Source organism: Pseudophryne corroboree, chromosome 9 (assembly GCF_028390025.1).
Source record: "Pseudophryne corroboree isolate aPseCor3 chromosome 9, aPseCor3.hap2, whole genome shotgun sequence".
In the NCBI taxonomy this organism is placed as follows: domain Eukaryota; kingdom Metazoa; phylum Chordata; class Amphibia; order Anura; family Myobatrachidae; genus Pseudophryne; species Pseudophryne corroboree.
Window position 1 is genome coordinate 330,977,754 of NC_086452.1, and position 21,078 is coordinate 330,998,831.

General features: G+C 47.0%; 1 protein-coding gene across 4 annotated transcripts in view; it reads left to right on the top strand.

Annotated features, from left to right (window-relative positions):
• Nucleotides 1–21,078, top strand: part of PLA2G6 (phospholipase A2 group VI) — a 256,996-nt gene that overhangs the window by 89,826 nt on the left and 146,092 nt on the right. For all 4 annotated transcript variants that reach the window (XM_063940550.1, XM_063940552.1, XM_063940551.1 and 1 more), the window contains exon 7: nucleotides 6,741–6,923. In XM_063940550.1, the coding sequence (XP_063796620.1) occupies nucleotides 6,741–6,923 (183 nt within the window). The remainder of the gene's footprint in view (nucleotides 1–6,740; nucleotides 6,924–21,078) is intronic.

The window sequence follows — 21,078 nt, forward strand, 5'->3', positions numbered from 1 at the left end:
ACCTTTAGGTGTTCCAACAGCTCATCAACCGGTGGGGTTGCCCTCAAATCGACATGATGGCATCTTGCCTCAACAAGAAGCTTCGCTACTATTGCTCGCGAACCAGGGACCCTCAGGCGAGCGCAGTGGATGCACTAACGTCGCCTTGGCTGTATCGGCTGGTCTACCTGTTTCCTCCAATCCCGTTGACCCCTCGTGTATTAAAGAGGATCAAACACCAGGGGGTTCAGGCAATCCCTCATTGCCCCAGATTGGCCCTGGAGAACTTGGTACGTGAATTTTCTGGGCATGTCCGTAGAAGACCCTTGGCCTCTGCCACTAAGAAGGGATCTTCTTCAGCAGGGACCGTTCATCTACCCGGACTTACGGCGGCTTCGTTTGATGGCATGGAGGTTGAGCGGAACATCCTAGCTCACAAGGGCCTTTCCATGAAGGTTATTGCTACCATGGCTCAGGCCATGGAAACCTGTGACGTCAAAACACTATCATCATATCTGGAGAAGATATGTCTCTTGGTGCGAGGGACGCTCGTATCCGCCTGTGGAGTTCCACTTCGGACGTTTCCTCCTTTTCCTGCAGGCTGCTGTGGATAAGGGCTTACGTCTGGGTTCCGTTAAGGTCCAGATTTCAGCCCTCCCAATTTTCTTCCAGAAGGAATTGGCAGTGTTGCCAGAAGTTCAGACCTTCTTGCAAGGGGTGCTTCACATACAACCTCCGTTTGTGCCGCCCACGGCACCTTGGGATTTGAATGTGGTTTTTCATTTTCTACAGTCTTCCTGGTTTGAACCTCTGATGACGGTAGAAGACAAGTACCTCACGTGGAAAACGGTGATGTTACTGGCCCTGGCTTCTGCTAGACGTGTCTCAGAATTGGGTGCCTTATCGTCTAAAAGTCTGTATTTGGTCTTTTTCGATGACAGAGCAGAGCTCTGGACTCGGTGGCAGTTCCTGCCGAAGGTCGTCTCCGCATTCCATTTGAATCAACCTATTGTAATTCCGTCCAGTTCTGGCATTTCTGCTCCTCCGGAAGCATTGGATGCTGTGAGAGCCTTAAAGATCTATGTCAAGAGAATGGCTCATTTCAGAAAGACCGATTCCTTGATCGTGCTGTATCATGTGCAGAAAAAAGGTTGCCCTGCTTCTAAACAATCCATTGCTCGTTGGCTTCGGCTCACTATCCAACAAGTCTATATGTCGGCAGCCTTGCCTGTTCCACAATCTCTGAATGCCCACACTACAAGATCGTGTGGTCTTCCTGGTCGGGGAAGAACACTCTGTGAAGTTCTACAGGTTTGATACCCTGGCCAAAGAGGATACCCAGTTTGGGCAGGCGGTACTGCAGCAGTCTCTGCACGTTCCTGCCCGTTCTGGAAGCTTTGGGACCCTACTAATGTGTCCCCAATATCCCTTATGGATGCTAGAGAAAATAGGATTTTAATACCTACCGGTAAATCCTTTAATCATAGTCCATAAGGGATATTGGGCGCCCACCTCTGTGCGGTGACTTTTCTGCAGGTTGTCTATTGGTGGTTCCCTGTTCAGCTGTTGCTGTTTGGTTGCCAGCTGTTGCTGGTCTTATCTGTTCAGCTGTTGCTCTTTTTGTTGCCAGCCGTTGCTGGTCTTGTTCATGTTGTTGGTGTGCTGGTGTATAAATCTCACCACTGTTTTTTGTTGCTAATGATCCTTCTCTCGAGTATGTCCTTTCTGTTTCAGGCACTGTTTTACCTATAACTGCTTGGGGGGAGGACATAGAGGGGTGGAGCCAGCACACCCAGTTGAAGAAATTTAAAGTGCACTTGCTCTTTTGGACCACGTCTATACCCATTGTACTGATGTGTCTCCAATATCCCTTATGGACTACGAGAAAAGGATTTACCGGTAGGAATTAAAATCCTATTTTTTACCTTTAAAATACATGTGACCACATCTTCAATATAAATACATTTAAACATGCAATCCTACAACTGTGCACAATACACTACATATGACATGTTAAAACACATCATTAAACATATTTTAAAACAGTCCGCGTCCGGCGCCATAAGTACATTTCAAATATGGCGCCTAGCGCCAGTCCACAAATAAGTGCCACTGCCACCATTACACCTGTGGCCGACGGGTTTTCTGGCAACAGTGGGTATGCTCCCGCTACCCACGGTTTAGTGTGGTTTCCTCAGCACCGTTCCTGGGTGTGTGCAACTGCATACGCATTTACCCACAAATTTTAGCAGAACAAAGGACTGCAACGCCATGCAGCCTTTTTCAGCAAAGATGCGTGAGGATACATCTGTAGCTGCCTACTGAAGAAGTTTTGTTGCCTCCATTATATTTGCATCAGCTGGTTTTGTTCTGCAAATTCTTAGTGAGTCTGGATGCTATTTAAAGTGTTTACTTCAAGATTCATCTGAGTATTTGCTTGAAAAAGTAAGTTTCTGTATAGTATTTAACTTGCAAAAACAGAGTGCTTTAATTGTCCTGCCCGTGACAAAAAAAAAAAACCACAAGATTTTGTAGCGAGATAATGTTTTTTAGGTTAGGTGTACAGTTGATTAACCTCTTAAAATCATTTATTTAATTATGCAATTGCATAATTAGAAACTGTCCTGTCCATGACCTATTGAACACCAAGGGCTGGATTCAAATGTTCTCCCCACTCCCCCCCCCTTCCGGCCACGATTGTGCCAGCTAGCAGTATTCTAATGTTACTGCCAAAGGGTGCGACAAATTTAATTTCAGCTCGCTATCCCCGGGGGTAGCGAGCTGAAATGCGCATAAAGATACCAGTTTTGGTGCCCAAACGGGTCTTTTGACGATCGCACCTATTACTTTAGTCACGTTTAGGTGCTTTGCGTGCCTAAACCTGACTGTAATGGGCGCGATAACGGGGGCCATTTGAGTATCGCCCCTCTATCTCCCGTCACTTTAGACGGGAGATAGGGAGTGCGATAAGATTTGAATCCCCCCCCCCCCCCACCCCCAAGATTGAGGACAACAGTTTTAGAACCTCCAAAGGCTAAATGTATTGTCATGAAAGGAGTTTGCCTTTATATGTATTAATGCCTGCAAGTTAAAACTAAAATCAATGCCACAGTTAATTAAATTTCAGTATTGGTGAATTTAAGACCAAATTTTCGATTGCTCTTCATACTTAAGGGCCCCACACACTAGAACGATTTTGTCCAATTTCAGCTCAATTCGGTCATTCGGGCCGATATATATATATATAGTGGGAAATCGTACATTTTTGGTATGTATACGATCTGATCCGATCCGATGCGCGGCCCCGTGAGCGTCTGATCGGATCCTCCTGGTCGTTAGTGCTGCAATCGTGATATGTCTTAATCAAACGGAATTGTTCGGAAAAAAAGTGTGCTTTTTGTGCTCAAGATATATATCGCATGCGATCTATAATAAGAAGTTTGAAGCACCCTAATCCAGCCCATAAGATGTATCTGATGGTACCTGTGAATGCATGCTATGCATCGCATGCGATATGTAGGCGCTTGACATATTGTATGCGATGTATAGCATGCTCAAAAAAGTCAAATTGTACCAAATCGTTTGGAATCGTATGTAAACACTACCGAGAAGCTCCCGGGAGTGTTCAACGGAAATTGTATACGATTTCACCAACTGATACATCGTTCTAGTGTATGGGGCCCTTTAGACTGTCAAGATCTGTGTTTGAATGAATGGAATGTAATATGGTGCTGCTGTGTGTACTGGGGGTAATATGGGGGAGGGGGCTCTGTGTATACTGGAATGGAATATGGATGTACTGTGTGTACTGAGGGGTAGTGTGAGGGAGAGGGGCTGTTTTATACTGGAGTGTAAAATCCGGGTTGCTGTGTGCACTGAGGTGTTATGGTGGAGGGCATTGTGTGTTCTGAAAAGTATTATGGTAGGTGCTGTGTATACTGAGTGGTATTATGGTGGGTGTTGTGTATACTGAGTGGCATTATAAAGGTTGCTTTTTGTACTAAGGGGTGATCGGGGACATAACTACTGTATAATGGAGCCTGGGAGCTTCTGGACTTGCTAAGGACCAATCTACGCACAGCACAGGAGCATTCCCTCCCTTAAAGACACAGCTTTGGGATATGCCATAGTTTCCAGTGTCCGCCATGGAAGAAAGAGAAAATGTGATTTTTGTTCTTACCTGTAAAATCCTTTTCTCTGAGTCCATGGGGGACACTGGACGCTCTCCCTTACTCCCCTGTCTTGCTAGGGGGTTATTCTATGAGACATATAGAAATCCAGGTCCGCCAGCCACTCTTCGATGGCTGGTTTCTTTGCACCTGGGGCCTAATACAGATCTAATTGCAGCAGCAAATTTGTTAGCAGTTGGGCAAAACCATGTGCACTGCAGGAGGCAGGGCCGTTTCTAGACAATTTGGCTCCCAGTGCGAGATTTCAAAATGCGCCCCCCCCCCCCCATTGGTATAAAAAAAATAGCGTGCCCCCCCCATATAGCCAGAAAAAAAGCATGCGCTCCCGACAAGGCTGTGTGGCCTGATTAAAATGGGCGTGGTCTCATTTCAGTGGGGTGGCCTCGTCTGATATCACACCCACCACAGGGGGAAAAAATAAAAATAAAAAAGTCCCCTTTTTACACATTACACCAGGCAAGTGTCCCCATATTACACAGCGCGGCAGGCAGGTGTCCCCATTTTACAAAGTGCGGCAGGCAGGTGTCCCCATTTTACAAAGTGCGGCAGGCAGGTGTCCCCATTTAACAAAGTGCGGCAGGCAGGTGTCCCCATTTTACACAGTACGGTAAGCAGATATCCCCATTTTACACAGTACGCAGGCAGGTGTCCCCATTTTACACAGTACGCAGGCACGTGCCCCCATTTTACACAGTACGCAGGCACGTGCCCCCATTTTACACAGTGCGGCAGGTATCCCCATTTTACACAGTACGCAGGCATGTGTCCCCATTTTACACAGTGCGGTAGATATCCCCATTTTACACAGTGCGGTAGGTATCCCCATTTTATACAGTGCGGCAGGTGCCCCCATTTTACACAGTGCGGCAGGTGCCCCCATTTTATACAGTGCGGCAGGTACCCCCATTTTATACAGTGCGGCAGGTGCCCCCATTTTACACAGTGCGGCAGGTGCCCCCATTTTATACAGTGCGGCAGGTATCCCCATTTTACACAGTGCGGCAGGTGCCCCCATTTTACACAGTGCGGCAGGTATCCCCATTTTATACAGTGCGGCAGGTGCCCCCATTTTACACAGTGCGGCAGGTGCCCCCATTTTATACAGTGCGGCAGGTATCCCCATTTTACACAGTGCGGCAGGTGCCCCCATTTTATACAGTGCGGCAGGTGACCCCATTTTACACAGTGCGGCAGGTATCCCCATTTTACACAGTGCGGCAGGTGCCCCCATTTTACACAGTGCGGCAGGTGCCCCCATTTTACACAGTGCGGCAGGTATCCCCATTATACACAGTGCGGCAGGTATCCCCATTATACACAGTGCGGCAGGTATCCCCATTTTACACAGTGCGGCAGGTGTCAAGTGGGGGGAGAGAGAGAGAGAAAGAAAGAGAATACTTACAACTTGCCGCTCTTCGGGTCCCGCGCGCCGGCCGCCTCCTCCGTCGATGGTTATCTTCTCCAGTTCTCTCCTCCCTCTCTCTTCCACCCGAGCGCTCCTGCTTGGGGGGCGGGGCTTCGCGGAATGACGCGTTTGCGGCACTGGCAGGAGGGCAGATATAACATGTGCAGAGAGAGTTAGATTTGGGTGTGTTCAATCAGAAATCTAAATTGCAGTGTAAAAATAAAGCAGCCAGTATTAACCCTGCACAGAAACAAAATAACCCACCCAAATCTAACTGTCTTTGCAAATGTTATATCTGCCCCACCTGCAGTGCACATGGTTTTGCCCAACCGCTAACAAATTTGCTGCTGCGGTCAGATCTGAATTATCCCCCTGTCTTTTCTTCCTCTCCTCCTACTCCCTGTCCTTGGGCTTTGTTAGTATTAACTGGTGGTTCCAGAAACATCTTCCAGAACGACTGCTCACTACAGGGGATCCGGTCAGGATCCCGGCAGTCAGATTACCGATGCCAAAATGCCGACACCAGCATCCCAAATAGGGTTTCCAGCCCGGTGCTCGAATCCCAACAGCCAGGATCCTGAATAAGCAGACACCGCCGCGCCGGAGAAAGCCCCCTCTCTCCGGCTCGGTGATGTCCACTCGGCCGAGATCCTGACTGTCTGGATTCCGGCAGTATCGATAGAGACGAATGATGGGTATGTCTGCGGGGAGGGGGAGGTTCGGTTTAGGCACCTCCCAGGAAGTGTTAGGGTTACGCTGGGTGAGTGGGGGAGGGTAAGGTTTAGACTACAGAAACTGATACTTTTTTTTTTTTTGTAACATAGTCTACACCAAGTTCTTACTTTATAATGGGTAAATTATAAATTTTATACCACCTATACATTCACAGAGATTGTATAAAATTGCTCTCTATGTGAGAAGGTTTGTCTACTCTCTGTCCCACCAGTGACACAACTTTGATAATCAATAACGCCATACCTAGCGATGCAAATAAAGTCTTGCCATATACATCTTATGTACACTCTATGTAAGCTGCCATAATAATGTAAATATAATTCATAATATGAGAGAGAACTTCTTTTGACAAGTAAACCTCAGCGCAAATGTCCCACCCATGACACAGAATGCCCCTTATTTGTATTACATTTTTCTTTTTTTTCCTGCAGATGTCTCTACTGTTGCTTGAGCGTGGTAGCAATGTGAATTCTTTCAGTAGAACATCAGAAACTCCACTACACATTATGGTGAAGAGAGACCGGTTTGATTGCGCTATGGTGCTGTTGACTCATGGAGCAGACCCCAACTCCAAGGGAGAGCATGGAAACACACCCCTACACCTTGCAATGAAGGTAGGACATACATTTAATACTTCATTTATTAAAAGTAGCTGATATAAGTGAAATTGGTATAGTCACATCAAACTAGTTTGTTAGATAAAGATGAAACATCTACCAATGGTACTGGTGGAAATTTAAGGTTCTAACTACTGATACCTTCCCTTCTTTTCTGGGCTTTGCCTATGATCCCTTAACCATGAAATAACAAGGCAGGAGGCATGTGTGGGAGCAAATAGAGCACAGCGTTTACTGCATGCTTAAGAGAAGGGTTACGTGAAATAAAGATTAGGGCAGCTACAGATGGTGCTGCAAACACCAGCTCACACTATGGGGCTTATTCAGGTTGGATTACAAAATTTGAGAATCGCAATCCGGCCGATTATCGAACGACTGCGCTTGCGTAAGGGGAAATAGCGACAGAAATTACTTACAGATCGTAATCATATTACAGCCACTGTTTGACTGGCAGGAAGCTGTCGTTTCTGGGTGTGTCTGAAAAAACGCAGGTGTGCCCAGGCGTTTTTAAGGAGGGTCTCTGACGTCAGCGGTGACCACTTCCAGCCTCTTGCGTCGCCATAATTGTGGACGATCTTGCCTGGCTTAGATGGGAAAAATCTTCGATGTTCCGGTAATTGCATATGGTTCTGCGATCAGAACACACATTGCGATGCAGTCGCACTTTCTGCAATGGACGTTTTTTCTCTATTTCTCTATTTCTGGGCAGCAACGGCTTTTTAGCAGAAACTGCAATTCTTGCTGAATGAGGGCCTATGTGCTGATAGTGTATTAAGCTAGTCCTCATTCACAGCTTCCTGGGCTTCACCATACTGTAGGTTACCCCCACGTGGGAGTGCTTCTGTGTGTTGCCCTTGATATCCCTGCATCGCTTTGTCCACATCTCTGACTCAGCTGTAGTGATCTCTCATGCTGTATGGCCTAATACTGTATTTGCACAATCACTGCCACCCTTTCTGACAATGCGGTGGGCTATTGTTAGACAGTTTCGCTTGTAAATGAGAGCTGGGAGGTTTGCCTTGGCTAGATATCCCCTCTTACTAGGGCGTAAACTTCCCTTTTCCTTCCTCTTTTAGCCAGGTAACCCGAGATATGGGTGATAATTCAGGCCTAGATAACAGCTTACTTGTTACTTGGGACACACTAGGAAACATGCAGGAAGGGTAGCATCAGTGGGCTGTAGCCCATGCGAATCTGCATAGTACGGCTGGACACGCCTTACTGTATATTCCTTCACGCCCAGCCGTGCATTCTGTCACCTTAAGTAACGGTGATGAATGAGCAAGTATGTTCTGTCATAGGAGGCCAAAATGTGTTGGTAGGTTATGCAGATTGGGTTAATACCTATGAAACGTCTTTTCGGATGTCAGTGGGGTCATATGTGAGCGTATTTATAGTCTGTTTAGCTGGTAGATTGTGGTTAGAAGGTCTGCATTTCAGTCTGAAAGCGGCATAGGTGAACACAAAATTAGTAGTAGGATAGGTGAGCCGATTTGTGGAGGCAAAACATTATTCATACAGAACATTAAGGACAATGCAACAAGAACTAGAAATGTACAAGGATTCACCATTGATGGCGGCTGAGTCAGTGCATGCGCAGACCATTGCTGGTACAAGCTGTTGGGGTCTTCCATCATTATCCCAATCATCCCCAATGGTGAAGACCCCATTATCGTCACCATTGCCATCAGACCTATCTATCAATAGTTGATGCCCAAACTTATTGGTACACTAGATAAGCTTTGAATCGTTGGGATGCCACAGATAGGTTGTACATTTGTAATATGAATCTTAACTCAGAGTTTCCCAAACTTCATCATTACAGTTCAGGTTTTAAGGACATCCATGCTTGAGTACATGTAACTTAATTAGTACCTTAGTCAATTTGATTAACCATCTGGACTCAAGCATGGATATCCTTAAAACCTGGACTGTAATGGCAGACTTTGGAAATCTCTGGGGTTTATTCAGATGTGGTTGTAGGTGCGACATCATGCGCAAAGTACCGATTGTGTAGGACCCCCGAATGGTTCTTGCGATGAAAGTAGCAGGATGACAGCAAACCGTCAGTGATTGACAGTCTACTGCCATATGGGGAGCGGGGAAGGATGGGACAGCCCCTGTTTGTGAAAATGGAGGCGTGCCGCCACCGTATAGGGGGAGGACAGAGGCCAGGGATCTCCATCACAGGATGCAGATTTCCTGGCCTCAAAAACGGGTTGCTTGTGTGGCACCATGGGTGCGCAAGCCATCCGATGGTGGGTAAGAGATCCGATGCTTCCTAGGACACAGATTCAATATAGCAGAAGGTGTCTACTTGTAATAGATGCCTACCACTGCATTACCATACAGTGCTATCTGATAGCAACTGAAACCAAATCTGAATCAGGCCCTCTGTCTTTACTATCAAATATTTTTTAAAGCTAAAATACTGATTCCTAACCCTTGTTACTGGCAGGATGTGGAGATATAGCAGATTTGGTATCCTGTTGATAGATCTACAGTAAAAAGATAGACCGTCAGTAGATTGACCCCAAATTGTCAATAGGGTCAAACGGTCGACCGGTAAAATGTGCTTAAAATTGACAGGTGCTTAAAGTCAACATGATAATGATATTATTTAAATTTCTTTAATTTTATAAAGGCAGTGGTAGCGGAGCAAGGCATCTTGCCAAAAGCACGACGAGCGTACATGTTTCCACTAACTTGGCTCAGATATGGTGAAACATACAAATTGACACAAAAAAAAAACCCTGTCCGACCTTGCATTTCAACCATCTGGAGTCAACCTATTGACTGTCAATTTTATTGTAGACCTATAGAACCACACCCATCAGATTTACTTCTAGGAGAGTGAACTGGTTACTTGCAATTTACTCTACTAAACCAGGCTTCTCTAAGTATCTGCCAAACCCACAAACTCATTAACTCGTTCCAGCTCCAGTTTTGTTTCTCCATGGCAAGTAGGTGCCCTATGCAGCCCCTATCACCCCTCACCCCCCACAATCCATTGTTGGGGGTCAAACCAGGCAATCTGTAGGCCAAATATCTTTGTTCATCCCTATATATTATACCTACTACTTGTTTTATGCTACTAGATGGGGAATAATTCTGTAGACTTAGAACATTAACATTCAGAAACCTGCCCCTTTTTCCTGAAGGGTCCACAGTTTATCCACAGGATAACATTGGGATATGAGGTAGCGTCAGTTGAATGGCACCAATCAATCGAAAGCTTTCGGCCTCCCAGAATGCAATGGGACAGTCTTCTTCTTATGGCTCAGGCAATTCAGTTTTTTGTTTGGTGCGGCAGGCGCCGGACCATGGTAATGAGGCTGCTGGGTTTTTCTCTAACGTCCTAGAGGATGCTGGGGACTCCGTAAGGACCATGGGGAGAGACTGGCTCCGCTGGAGACATGGGCACTTTAAGAAAGAATTTAGTTCCTGGTGTGCACTGGCTCCTCCCTCTCTGCCCCTCCTCCAGACCTCAGTTTGATTCTGTGCCCAGAGGAGCTGGGTGCTTTTCAGTGAGCTCTCCTGAGTTTGCTGATAGAAAGTTTTTTGTTAGGTTTTTTATTTTCAGGGAGCTCTGCTGGCAACAGACTCCCTGCATCGTGGGACTGAGGGGAGAGAAGCAGCCCTACTCTCTGAAGCTAGGTCCTGCTTCTTAGGCTACTGGACACCATTAGCTACAGAGGGATCGGTACGCAGGATCTTACCCTCGCCGTCCGTCCCAGAGCCGCGCCGCCATCCCCCTCGCAGAGCCGGAAGACTGAAGCCGGGTGAGTATGAGAAGCAAGAAGACTTCACAGGCGGCAGAAGACTTAGTGATCTTCACTGGAGGTAACGCACAGAACTGCAGCTGTGCGCCATTGCTCCACACACCTACACATACTCCGGTCACTGTTAGGGTGCAGGGCGCAGGGGGGGGCGCCCTGGGCAGCATTTGGGACCTCATTCTGGCAAATAAACACATATATACAGCTAGTCACTGTATATATGTAGGAGCCCCCGCCAAAGAAATAAAATTTAAGCGGGACAGAAGCCCGCCGCCGAGGGGGCGGGGCTTCTCCCTCAGCACTCACCAGCGCCATTTTTTCTCCACAGCACGCTGAGAGGAAGCTCCCCAGGCTCTCCCATGCTGATACACGGTAGAAGAGGGTTGAAAAGAGGGGGGGCACATAATTAGGCGCAAACAAGTATATTAACAGCAGCTACTGGGTTAACATTAAGTTACTGTGTTATTCCTGGGTTATATAGCGCTTGGGTGTGTGCTGGCATACTCTCTCTCTCTGTCTCTCCAAAGGGCCTCGTGGGGGAACTGTCTTCAGAAAGGACATTCCCTGTGTGTGTGGTGTGTCGGTATGCTTGTGTCGACATGTCTGATGTGGAAGGCTATGTGGGAGAGGAGCGGGAGCAAATGAATGTGGTGTCTCCGCCGACGGCGCCGACACCTGATTGGATGGATATGTGGAAGGTTTTAAATGATAATGTTAATTCTTTGCATAAAAGATTAGACAAGGCTGATGCATTGGGACAGTCAGGGTCTCAACCCGTGCCTGATCCTATGTCGCAGGGACCGTCAGGGTCTCATAAGCGCCCACTATCCCAAATTGTTGACACAGATACCGACATGGATTCTGACTCCAGTGTCGATTACGATGATGCAAAGTTACAGCCAAAGTTGGCTAAATCACTCCGATATATGATTATAGCAATTAAGGAGGTTTTGCACATCACAGAGGAAACCCCTGTCCCTGACACAAGGGTTTATATGTATAAGGGAAAGAAACCTGAGGTAACTTTTCCCCCCTCACACGAACTGAATGAGTTATGTGAAAAAGCTTGGGAATCTCCAGATAAAAAACTGCAGATTTCCAAACGGATTCTTATGGCGTATCCTTTCCCGCCAACGGACAGGTTACGATGGGAATCCTCCCCTAGGGTGGACAAAGCGTTAACTCGCTTATCCAAAAAGATAGCCCTGCCGTCCCAGGATACGGCTACCCTCAAGGATGCTGCTGATCGCAAACAGGAGGGTACCCTGAAGTCCATTTATACACATTCAGGTACCTTGCTCAGACCGGCAATCGCATCGGCCTGGGTCTGTAGTGCAGTAGCGGTATGGACTGATACCTTATCAGAGGAGTTTGATACCCTAGATAGGGATACTGTTTTATTGACCCTGGGGCATATTAAAGACGCTGTCCTTTATATGAGAGATGCTCAAAGAGACATTAGTCTGCTGGGTTCTAGAATAAACGCTATGTCGATTTATGCCAGAAGGGTCCTGTGGACTCTGCAATGGACAGGTGATGCCGACTCAAAACGGCATATGGAGGTTTTACCTTACAGGGGTGAGGAATTGTTCGGTGAAGGTCTATCGGACCTGGTCTCCACAGCTACGGCTGGAAAGTCAAATTTTTTGCCTTATGTTCCCTCACAGCCTAAGAGAGCACCGCATTATCAAATGCAGTCCTTTCGTTCACAAAGAAACCAGAAAGTCCGAGGTGCGTCCTTTCTTGCCAGAGGGAGGGGCAGAGGAAAGAAGCTGCACAATACAGCTAGTTCCCAGGAACAGAAGTCCTCCCCGGCCTCTGCAAAATCCACCGCATGACACTGGGGCTCCACTGGCGGAGTCGGGGCCAGTGGGGGCGCGTCTTCGGAATTTCAGCCACATGTGGGTTCACTCCCTGGTGGATCCCTGGGCAATAGAAATTGTGTCTCAGGGTTACAAGCTGGAATTCGAAGAGGTGCCTCCTCGCCGGTTTTTCAAATCGGCCCTACCGTCTTCCCCCCTAGAGTGGGAGATAGTGTTAAATGCAATACAAAAATTGTATCTTCAGCAGGTGGTGGTCGAGGTTCCCCTCCTTCAACAGGGAAGGGGGTATTATTCGACAATGTTTGTGGTTCCGAAACTGGACGGTTCGGTCAGACCCATATTGAATTTAAAATCTCTGAACCTATACTTGAAGAGGTTCAATCAGTCAGGGGTGACTATGGGCCTAAAATTGGGTTCCATTAAGGTCCAGATTTCGGCTCTATCGATTTTCTTCCAGAGAGAACTGACTTCACTACACATTGGTTTGAGCCACTTAAAACCGTGGAATTGAAATATCTCACGTGGAAAGTGGTCATGTTGTTGGCCTTGGCTTCGGCCAGGCGTGTATCAGAATTGGCGGCTTTGTCATGTAAAAGCCCTTATCTGATTTTCCATATGGGTAGGGCAGAATTGAGGACTTGTCCCCAGTTTCTTCCTAAAGTGGTATCAGCTTTTCATCTGAACCGACCTATCGTGGTGCCTGCGGCTACTACAGACTTGGAGGCTTCCAAGTTGTTGGACGTAGTCGGGGCCCTGAAAATCTATGTTTCCAGGACAGCTGGAGTCAGAAAGACTGACTCGCTATTTATCCTGTATGCGCCCAACAAGTTGGGTGCACCTGCTTCAAAGCAGACTATTGCTCGCTGGATCTGTAGTACGATTCAGCTTGCACATTATGCGGCTGGACTGCCGCATCCTAAATCAGTGAAAGCCCATTCCACGAGGAAGGTGGGCCCTTCTTGGGCGGCTGCCCGAGGGGTCTCGGCTTTACAACTTTGCCGAGCAGCTACTTGGTCGGGGTCAAACACATTTGCTAAATTCTACAAGTTTGACACCCTGGCTGAGGAGGACCTAGAGTTTGCCCATTCGGTGCTGCAGAGTCATCCGCACTCTCCCGCCCGTTTGGGAGCTTTGGTATAATCCCCATGGTCCTTACGGAGTCCCAGCATCCACTTAGGACGTCAGAGAAAATAAGAATTTACTCACCGGTAATTCTATTTCTCGTAGTCCGTAGTGGATGCTGGGCGCCCATCCCAAGTGCGGATCGTCTGCAATACTTGTATATAGTTATTGTTTAACTAAAGGGTTATTGTTGAGCCATCTGTTGAGAGGCTCAGTTGTTGTCATACTGTTAACTGGGTATTGTATCACGAGTTATACGGTGTGATTGGTGTGGCTGGTATGAGTCTTACCCGGGATTCTAATTCCTTCCTTATTGTGTCAGCTCTTCCGGGCACAGTATCCTAACTGAGGTCTGGAGGCGGGTCATAGTGGGAGGAGCCAGTGCACACCAGTTAGACCTAAAGCTTTCTTTATAGTTGTGCCCAGTCTCCTGCGGAGCCGCTATTCCCCATGGTCCTTACGGAGTCCCAGCATCCACTACGGACTACGAGAAATAGAATTACCGGTGAGTACATTTTTATTCTAACTTGTGACTGATTGCTAGTCACAAGTTATATAAGTCAGCTGCTGACTTTTTTTCTGTACTATACTTTATTTACGTCAGTTCTGCTGGTGCAAGGCAGGGAGGGATCAGATTGTATATCACTTTAGCAAATTTAAAGTGAATACGGTCACAATTTGTGTAGTTAACACCATACAGGTGTGTGATTTGTTTGCCATGTCTAAGAGAGGCAAGGGTGAGGAGGATACACTCCCCACAGCAGCACCAACATTGATATCATGTTTGTCATGCAAAGCAGGGTTAACCTCTCAAGATCTGGTACAAAATGTATTATGTGCAAATTGTTATAGCTTTCACCAAAGTCTCCTTAATAATCCAAGACAAGCACAGGTTCAATCAGAACCCCCATGGGCTTCATTTGCACAAACATTATCCAGTATAGCTAAGCGGATAGTGCCAGCTCCCATACCAGGGATAGGTTAACCTGTTAACCCTTACCTGCAACATTCCCCCCTGGGTCTTATCACATCCAGTCCAGGAATCTGCAGCCTTTCTACAAATACAGGCTGAAAGACCTGTGGAAAGTAAATCACACCGACATGAAACAACATCTTCACAGTCTACACGTTTCAGGTGGGGACTCTTCAGAGGGTGAGAATGGATCTTTGCATTCTGAGTCTGCATACAAAGACGAGGATGAAGGTCCCAGCTCAGTAGATGTACCTGAGCTAATTCATGCTATGAAAGCCATTGTATCCTTAGAGTAGGCAGCAGAGCCTGTTTTAAAATCCAAGGCACCTGTGTTTAAATGTCCCAAAACAGTCTAACTGAATTTCCAGAGTTAGAAAAGCTGACGGAAATCATGCAAGAGGCTTGGGTTACACCCAGTAAAAAGTTCAGAATTCCGAAAAAAATGAATTCTCATTGTCCTCTTCCGGCTGGGGATTGTTTGAAAAGGGAGGTTGCTCCCAAGGTAGATAAGCATGTAATTTCGGTTGGTGCGTAAATCTACATTACCTCTGCCGAAAGCAGTGGTCGACCTGGGCTGATGCATTGGAAGACGACCTTTCATTGGTGTCTAGAGAACAAAAGTCCCATATTGCACATATTAAACAAGCAGCTGTCTTTATGGAAGGAGCAGCCTTGGATATGGGTATAGTAGCTTCTCAGGCATCAGCCTCAGCAGTAGCAGCACGCAGAGCTGTCTGGCTACTTACATGGAAGGCTGACTCAAAGTCCATAAAAGTACTAGTGTCTTTGCTTTTTGCTGGAGATATTCTTTTTGGTAAAGAGTTAAACAATATTCTGTCAGAAGAAGACTCATAGAAAGTGAAGTTTCCTTCTACTTACAAGTCTAAACCTAATTTTCCAGCTTTTCTGTCCTTTCAGACCCAAGGAAAAGCGGAAAGGAAAGGGTTACGGCAAACAGTCCCAATCAGGTAAGTCTGGAAAGACTAAAAATCATTGGGCTACCAGAAGGCCTGCTTCGAAACCAGAAGATAAGCCATCAGCCTAATGGCACGTACCTCCACCTGGGGGACCCCAGGGTGGGAGGCCGGCTTTGTCATGGGCAGCGGTAGCGGTGCTGCTGGGAGCCAGTGCTTACCAGGCCGGGCGCTGTGGACTCTCCCTTGGCACCGCCGTGGCGGGCGGGAGCAGGTGGCATGTGTGTGCGGCTGGAGGTCCGGTGGCAGGAGGGGGGGAAGTGAGCTGATACAGAGCTCTGTGTGGCTAAGTCCTGGCAGCGCCGGGTACAGGGCGCCACCATCTTGGAAATACCACATGACTCAAGCAACCAATCAGAAGCCAGAGACAGGTAATTTCGGCTGCACCAATCACAGGAGGACACTGGGTATTTCTTGGAGCATTCTGAGGCAGTCTGACACCAGTGCAACGTCTGACGCAGCCTTGTCTGCATGCTAGTGCTCTGTGCTCCCAGTTTCCAGAGTGTGCTTTCGCTCCTGGTTCCTGTTGTAATTTACAGCTTCGCTTCCATCATCTCATTCTGCCTAAGCTCTCCCGCTACCTGACCAATACCGACACTGTGTAAGTTCAAATGCCGATTCGCCTCCGCCACGGTCGTCTCCGTCACCGCTCCAGCTTGCGAGGGGATGATCCAGCTTGGAACACTGGTGTCCACAGTCTTCCGGGGATTCCGTCTTCATATCATCAGTACCCGCGACATTCTTCTCTTTCTTCATTATCCACATCCTCAAGTTTCACGTCCTATATGCAAAGGAACTTTATTCAACCAGCCCGCTTCCATCCCGGAAAGACCGCTTCCCAATTGGATCTCAGTTCAGAGGTCCTGGCCACAGTTGTCAGCACAGGGACACCTCCGCTCAGGAGAGTCCGCCTCCATACCGCAACCCAGCTTGGAATCACCAGTCACAGCTAGAACTTTACTGACAGTTTGCACTGGCCCAATGGATCCAGCTGGTGTGCAGGCTTTGAGCATGAATCTCCTCCAAACCATCGCAGCCCATCTGGAAGTGTTGGAAGCCAGCCAGCAACAACTAACTCAGTGCCTCCAAGAAATGTCTTTGTGCCAGGACTCGTTTCAATCTTCTTTGGATAGAGTGTGTCCTTCAGTTCAGCCCAGTTCTTCCGTCAGTCAAGTCGTGACTCCCCCCGTTGCTCCGTCTATAACACTTTTGCGGCTGCCCACTCCCAATAAATATGACGGAAATCCCAAACAGTGTCAAGGTTTCTTAAACCAGTGTGATGTTCATTTCACGCTTCAGCCAGACCATTGTCCTACCTCCAAGACAAAGGTAGCCTATCATCTCTTTGCTCACTGGTGCTACCCTGGACTGGGTTTCTCCTCTATATTGATATTGAGTGATCATACCCGGTTTATTTCTTCATTTCGCAATATCTTTGATGAACTCGGGAGGGTTTCTTCTGCGTCCTCAGAAATCATGCGTCTCCGCCAAGGGAACAGAACCGTGGGTCAATACGTGGTACAGTTCCAGACTTTGACCTCTGAGCTTGGGTGGAATGAGAAGGCTTTCATTTCAGCGTTCTGCAATGGTCTATCTGAACCCCTTATGGACGATCTGGCTACCCACCAAGTTGGGTGACCTAATTTCGTTATGCAATAAAGGCAACCTGAGATTCCGGGAACGTCAGGCCGAGAAGGGTCGGAGTGAACGATTTAGGTCACGGTTGTCGCATTCTCCATCACCTTTGCCTACAACTACAGATTCCGCGAGAACCTCTGCATGTACTGCAAGGATTCCAGTCATCTTGTCACCTCCTGTTCCCGAAGACCGTGAAACTCTAACCGGTCCAGGAGAAGCCAGGCTGGGAGTAGTTAATCATTCTCCAAAAAATTCAGAATTTGAACTTCTGGTTACCCTGGAGTGTTCACAAGGAATCATTTCTGTTTCCTCTCTTTTAGATTCTGGAGCCGCAGTAAACTTTATCTCAGCAGAACTCGTCCAAAACACCGAATTCCAACTTGTTCCTTGGCTCAAGCTATAATTCTTACGCCAGTAGATGGTATCCGGATTTCCAGCGGAACTGTTGTTCTTGAAACCCTTTGCCTGAACCTCTGGATTTGGGTGCTCCACATTGAACAGGTAGAATTCCTGGTGATTGCGTAGGCCTCACATGGAATTGTTCTTGGTATTCCGTGGCTCCGGAAACACAACCCCAGAGTCGATTGGGTCACTATGCAAATCCTTTCTTGGGGAGAGTCTTGCTTCTCGTCTTGTCTGTCCAAGAATAGGCCAGTTCGGAGTACCAGTTGTAATCCTACAGTTTTGATTCCTCCTCAGTATTCAGGATTCAAAGATCTCTTTAGTAAACAGAGTGCCGATATCCTACCACACCACAGGCCTTGGGACTGTCCCATTGAGCCAATACCGGGAAAGATGCCACCCCGTGGACGTATATACCCTTTTTTGAGCCCCTGAGACCCGGTCGATGTATGAATATATCCAAGAAAACTTAAGAAAAGGATTCGTTCGTCCCTCCAAATCTCCTGCCGGTGCTGTTTTTTTTTTATTGTAAAAGACAAAGATGGGGGTCTGTGTCCCTACATCGACTACAGGGGCTTAAATGAAATCGCCATAAAAAAAGTTACCCCTTGCCGCTGATCACAGAACTTTTTTATAGGGTCAAAGAATCGTCACTCTTCATCAAGTTGGATCTAAGAGATGCCTACAACCTGATCAGAATTCGAGCTGGAGATGAATGGAAGACTGCCTTTAATACCAGAGATGAGCACTACGAATATTCAGTGATGTCGTTCGGTCTCAGCAATGCCCCTGCCATATTCCAAAACTTTGTTAATGAGATCTTCCGAGACATGCTTTACAACTCTGTGGTAGTTTATCTGGACGATATTTTAATCTTTTCTTCAGATGTTCAAACCAACTGGCAGTTGGTCTGTGAAGTTCTTCGAAGATTTCGGGAGTATCATCTCTTTTGCAAATTGGAAGAATGTGTGTTCGAGGCAACTTTCATTCCGTTCCTCAGTCACATAATTTCCACCTCGGGTCTGCAAATGGATCCTGAAAAAGTACAAGCCATTCTCAACTGGGTCCAGCCCACCACTCTACGTGCCATCCAAGGACTTTTAGGTTTTTCCAACTATTATCGCAAATTCATTAAAAAAAAATCAGCCATAGTTGCCCCCATTGTAGCTCTGACTCACAAAGATGCTAACCCATCTCGCTGGTCTCCGGAAGCTGTTTCCGCTTTTCAACGCCTTAAACAGTCTTTTATCACAGTTCCAGTCCTTCACCAGCTGGATACTAACAAGCCATTTCTTCTGGAAGTAGATGCCTCTTCTGAAGCTGTAGAGGCAGTTCTCTCTCAAAGAGCTCCAGACAACTCCCTATATCCCTATGGGTACTTCTCGAGGAAATTCTTGCCTGCCGAAAAAAACTACACCATCTGAGAACAGGAACTGTTGGCTGTAAAACTTCTCTGGAGGAGTGGCATTATCTTTTAGAAGGTGCATCTCATCCCATCACCATATATACGGACCACAAGAATTTAGTTTTTTTGAAGAATCTTGATTGTCTTAACCCCAGGCTACTGTAGCTCGTTGGGCTCTCTTCTTTTCCCTCTTCAATTTCATATGGTCATGCCATCCTGGTTTGCATAATAAAAAAGCTGACGCATTTTACCGATCTCTCAATTCTAAAGGGAATCCAGAAGTCCAACCTCCGAGTCCATTCTTAAATCCTACAGTCTTTTGCCACAACTACAGTTCAACCCCCTACAGGAAAGACCTTTGTTTCTCTTCAACTTCGGAAGAAACTTCTGAGTTGGGCACATGCATCCCATTTCTCCGGACATGTGGAAATCTATAAAACTCTAGAATTCATACAGCTATCATATTGGTGGCCCTCCATGAGATCCGACGTATCATATTTTGTGTCTTCTTGCATCAGGTGTTCACAGCATAAAATTCCTTGTCAAGCTCCTCTCGGTCCATTACAGCCTCTTTCCGTTCCCCATCGACCCTGGTCCCATTTATCCATGGACTTCATTACAGACTTACCTAATTCTCATGGGTTCACCTCCATCTGGGTGATCGTTGCTCATTTTTCAAAAATTGCTAATTTTGTTCACACGGCACCAGAACGGTCTCAACTCATCATTTCCACTATTTTTAAATTACATGGACTAACTTCTGAAATCATATCTGATCGGGGAGTTCAATTCATGGCCAAGTTCTGGAGATCCCTCTGTGCAGTATTCCAAGTCAAACTGAAATTCTCCATGGCATACCATCCTCAGACCAACGGTCAGACGGAAAGAGTAATTCAAGATCTGGAAATCTTTTTATGTCTTCATCTATCCTCATCTCAGGATAATTGGGCAGAGCTTCTACCCTGAGCGGAGTTTGCTCATAATAACTCTTATGATTCCTCTTCCAAAACCACTCCGTTCTTCATTGTCTATGGAGTTCATCCCCGAGTTCCAGAATTTCTAAGTCTACCCACACAAGATCTTCCAGCAGTGGAATCTTCTGTCCAGCAATTTGCGAGTAAATGGAAACAAGTTCATGCTGCTCTTCGCAAATCCTCTAGCCGGTATAAATTGTGGGCTGACAGGAAGAGGCGAGCAGCTCCCAGTTTCAGAGTTGGAGACTTAGTGTGGCTGTCCACTCGGAATCTGAGACTTCGGGTTCCTTCTATGAAGCTCGCTCCTCGATTTATTGGACCATTTCCAATAGAAAAAGATCATTAACCTAGTTACCTTCAGACGCCAACTTCCTCCATATTTGAGAGTTCCTAAACCCTTAATACTTAACCGTTTTCAGAAGAACCTTCCGTGTTCTCCCAAGGACCTCGCTGACAGAGGAGTCGAATTTGAAGTAAAACAAATTTTTAACTCTCAAAGACGTTATGGTCATCTACAGTACTTGTTGGACTGGAAGGGTTATGGGCCTGAGGAATGGACTTGGGTTGATGCAACTGATGTTCATGCTCCTGCCCTAATTTGAAAATTTCATGTTTGGAATCCTAAGAAGCTGAGGAAGTGTCCAGAGGCCACCCAAAAAGGGGGGGGGGGGGTAATGTCACGGGCAGCGGTAGCGGCGCTGCCGGAAGCTGGCGTTTACCTGTTCGGCGCTGCGGGCACTCCCGCGGTAGCGCTGTGGTGGGCGGAGAACGGCTAGTGGGAGTGGGCAGCATGTGTGTGCGGCTGGAGGCCTGGTGGCAGGAGGGGGGAGTGAGCTATTACAAACCTCAGTGTGGCTGAGTCCCAGCGGCGCCGGGTACAGGGCGCCGCCATCTTGGAAATACAACATGACTCAAGGAACCAATCAGAAGCCAGAGACAGGTAATTTCAGCTACACCAATCACAGGAGGACACTTGGTATTTCTTGGAGCATTCTGAGGCAGTCTAACGCCAGTGCAACGTCTGCATGCTAGTGCTCTGTGCTTCCAATTTCTAGAGTGTGC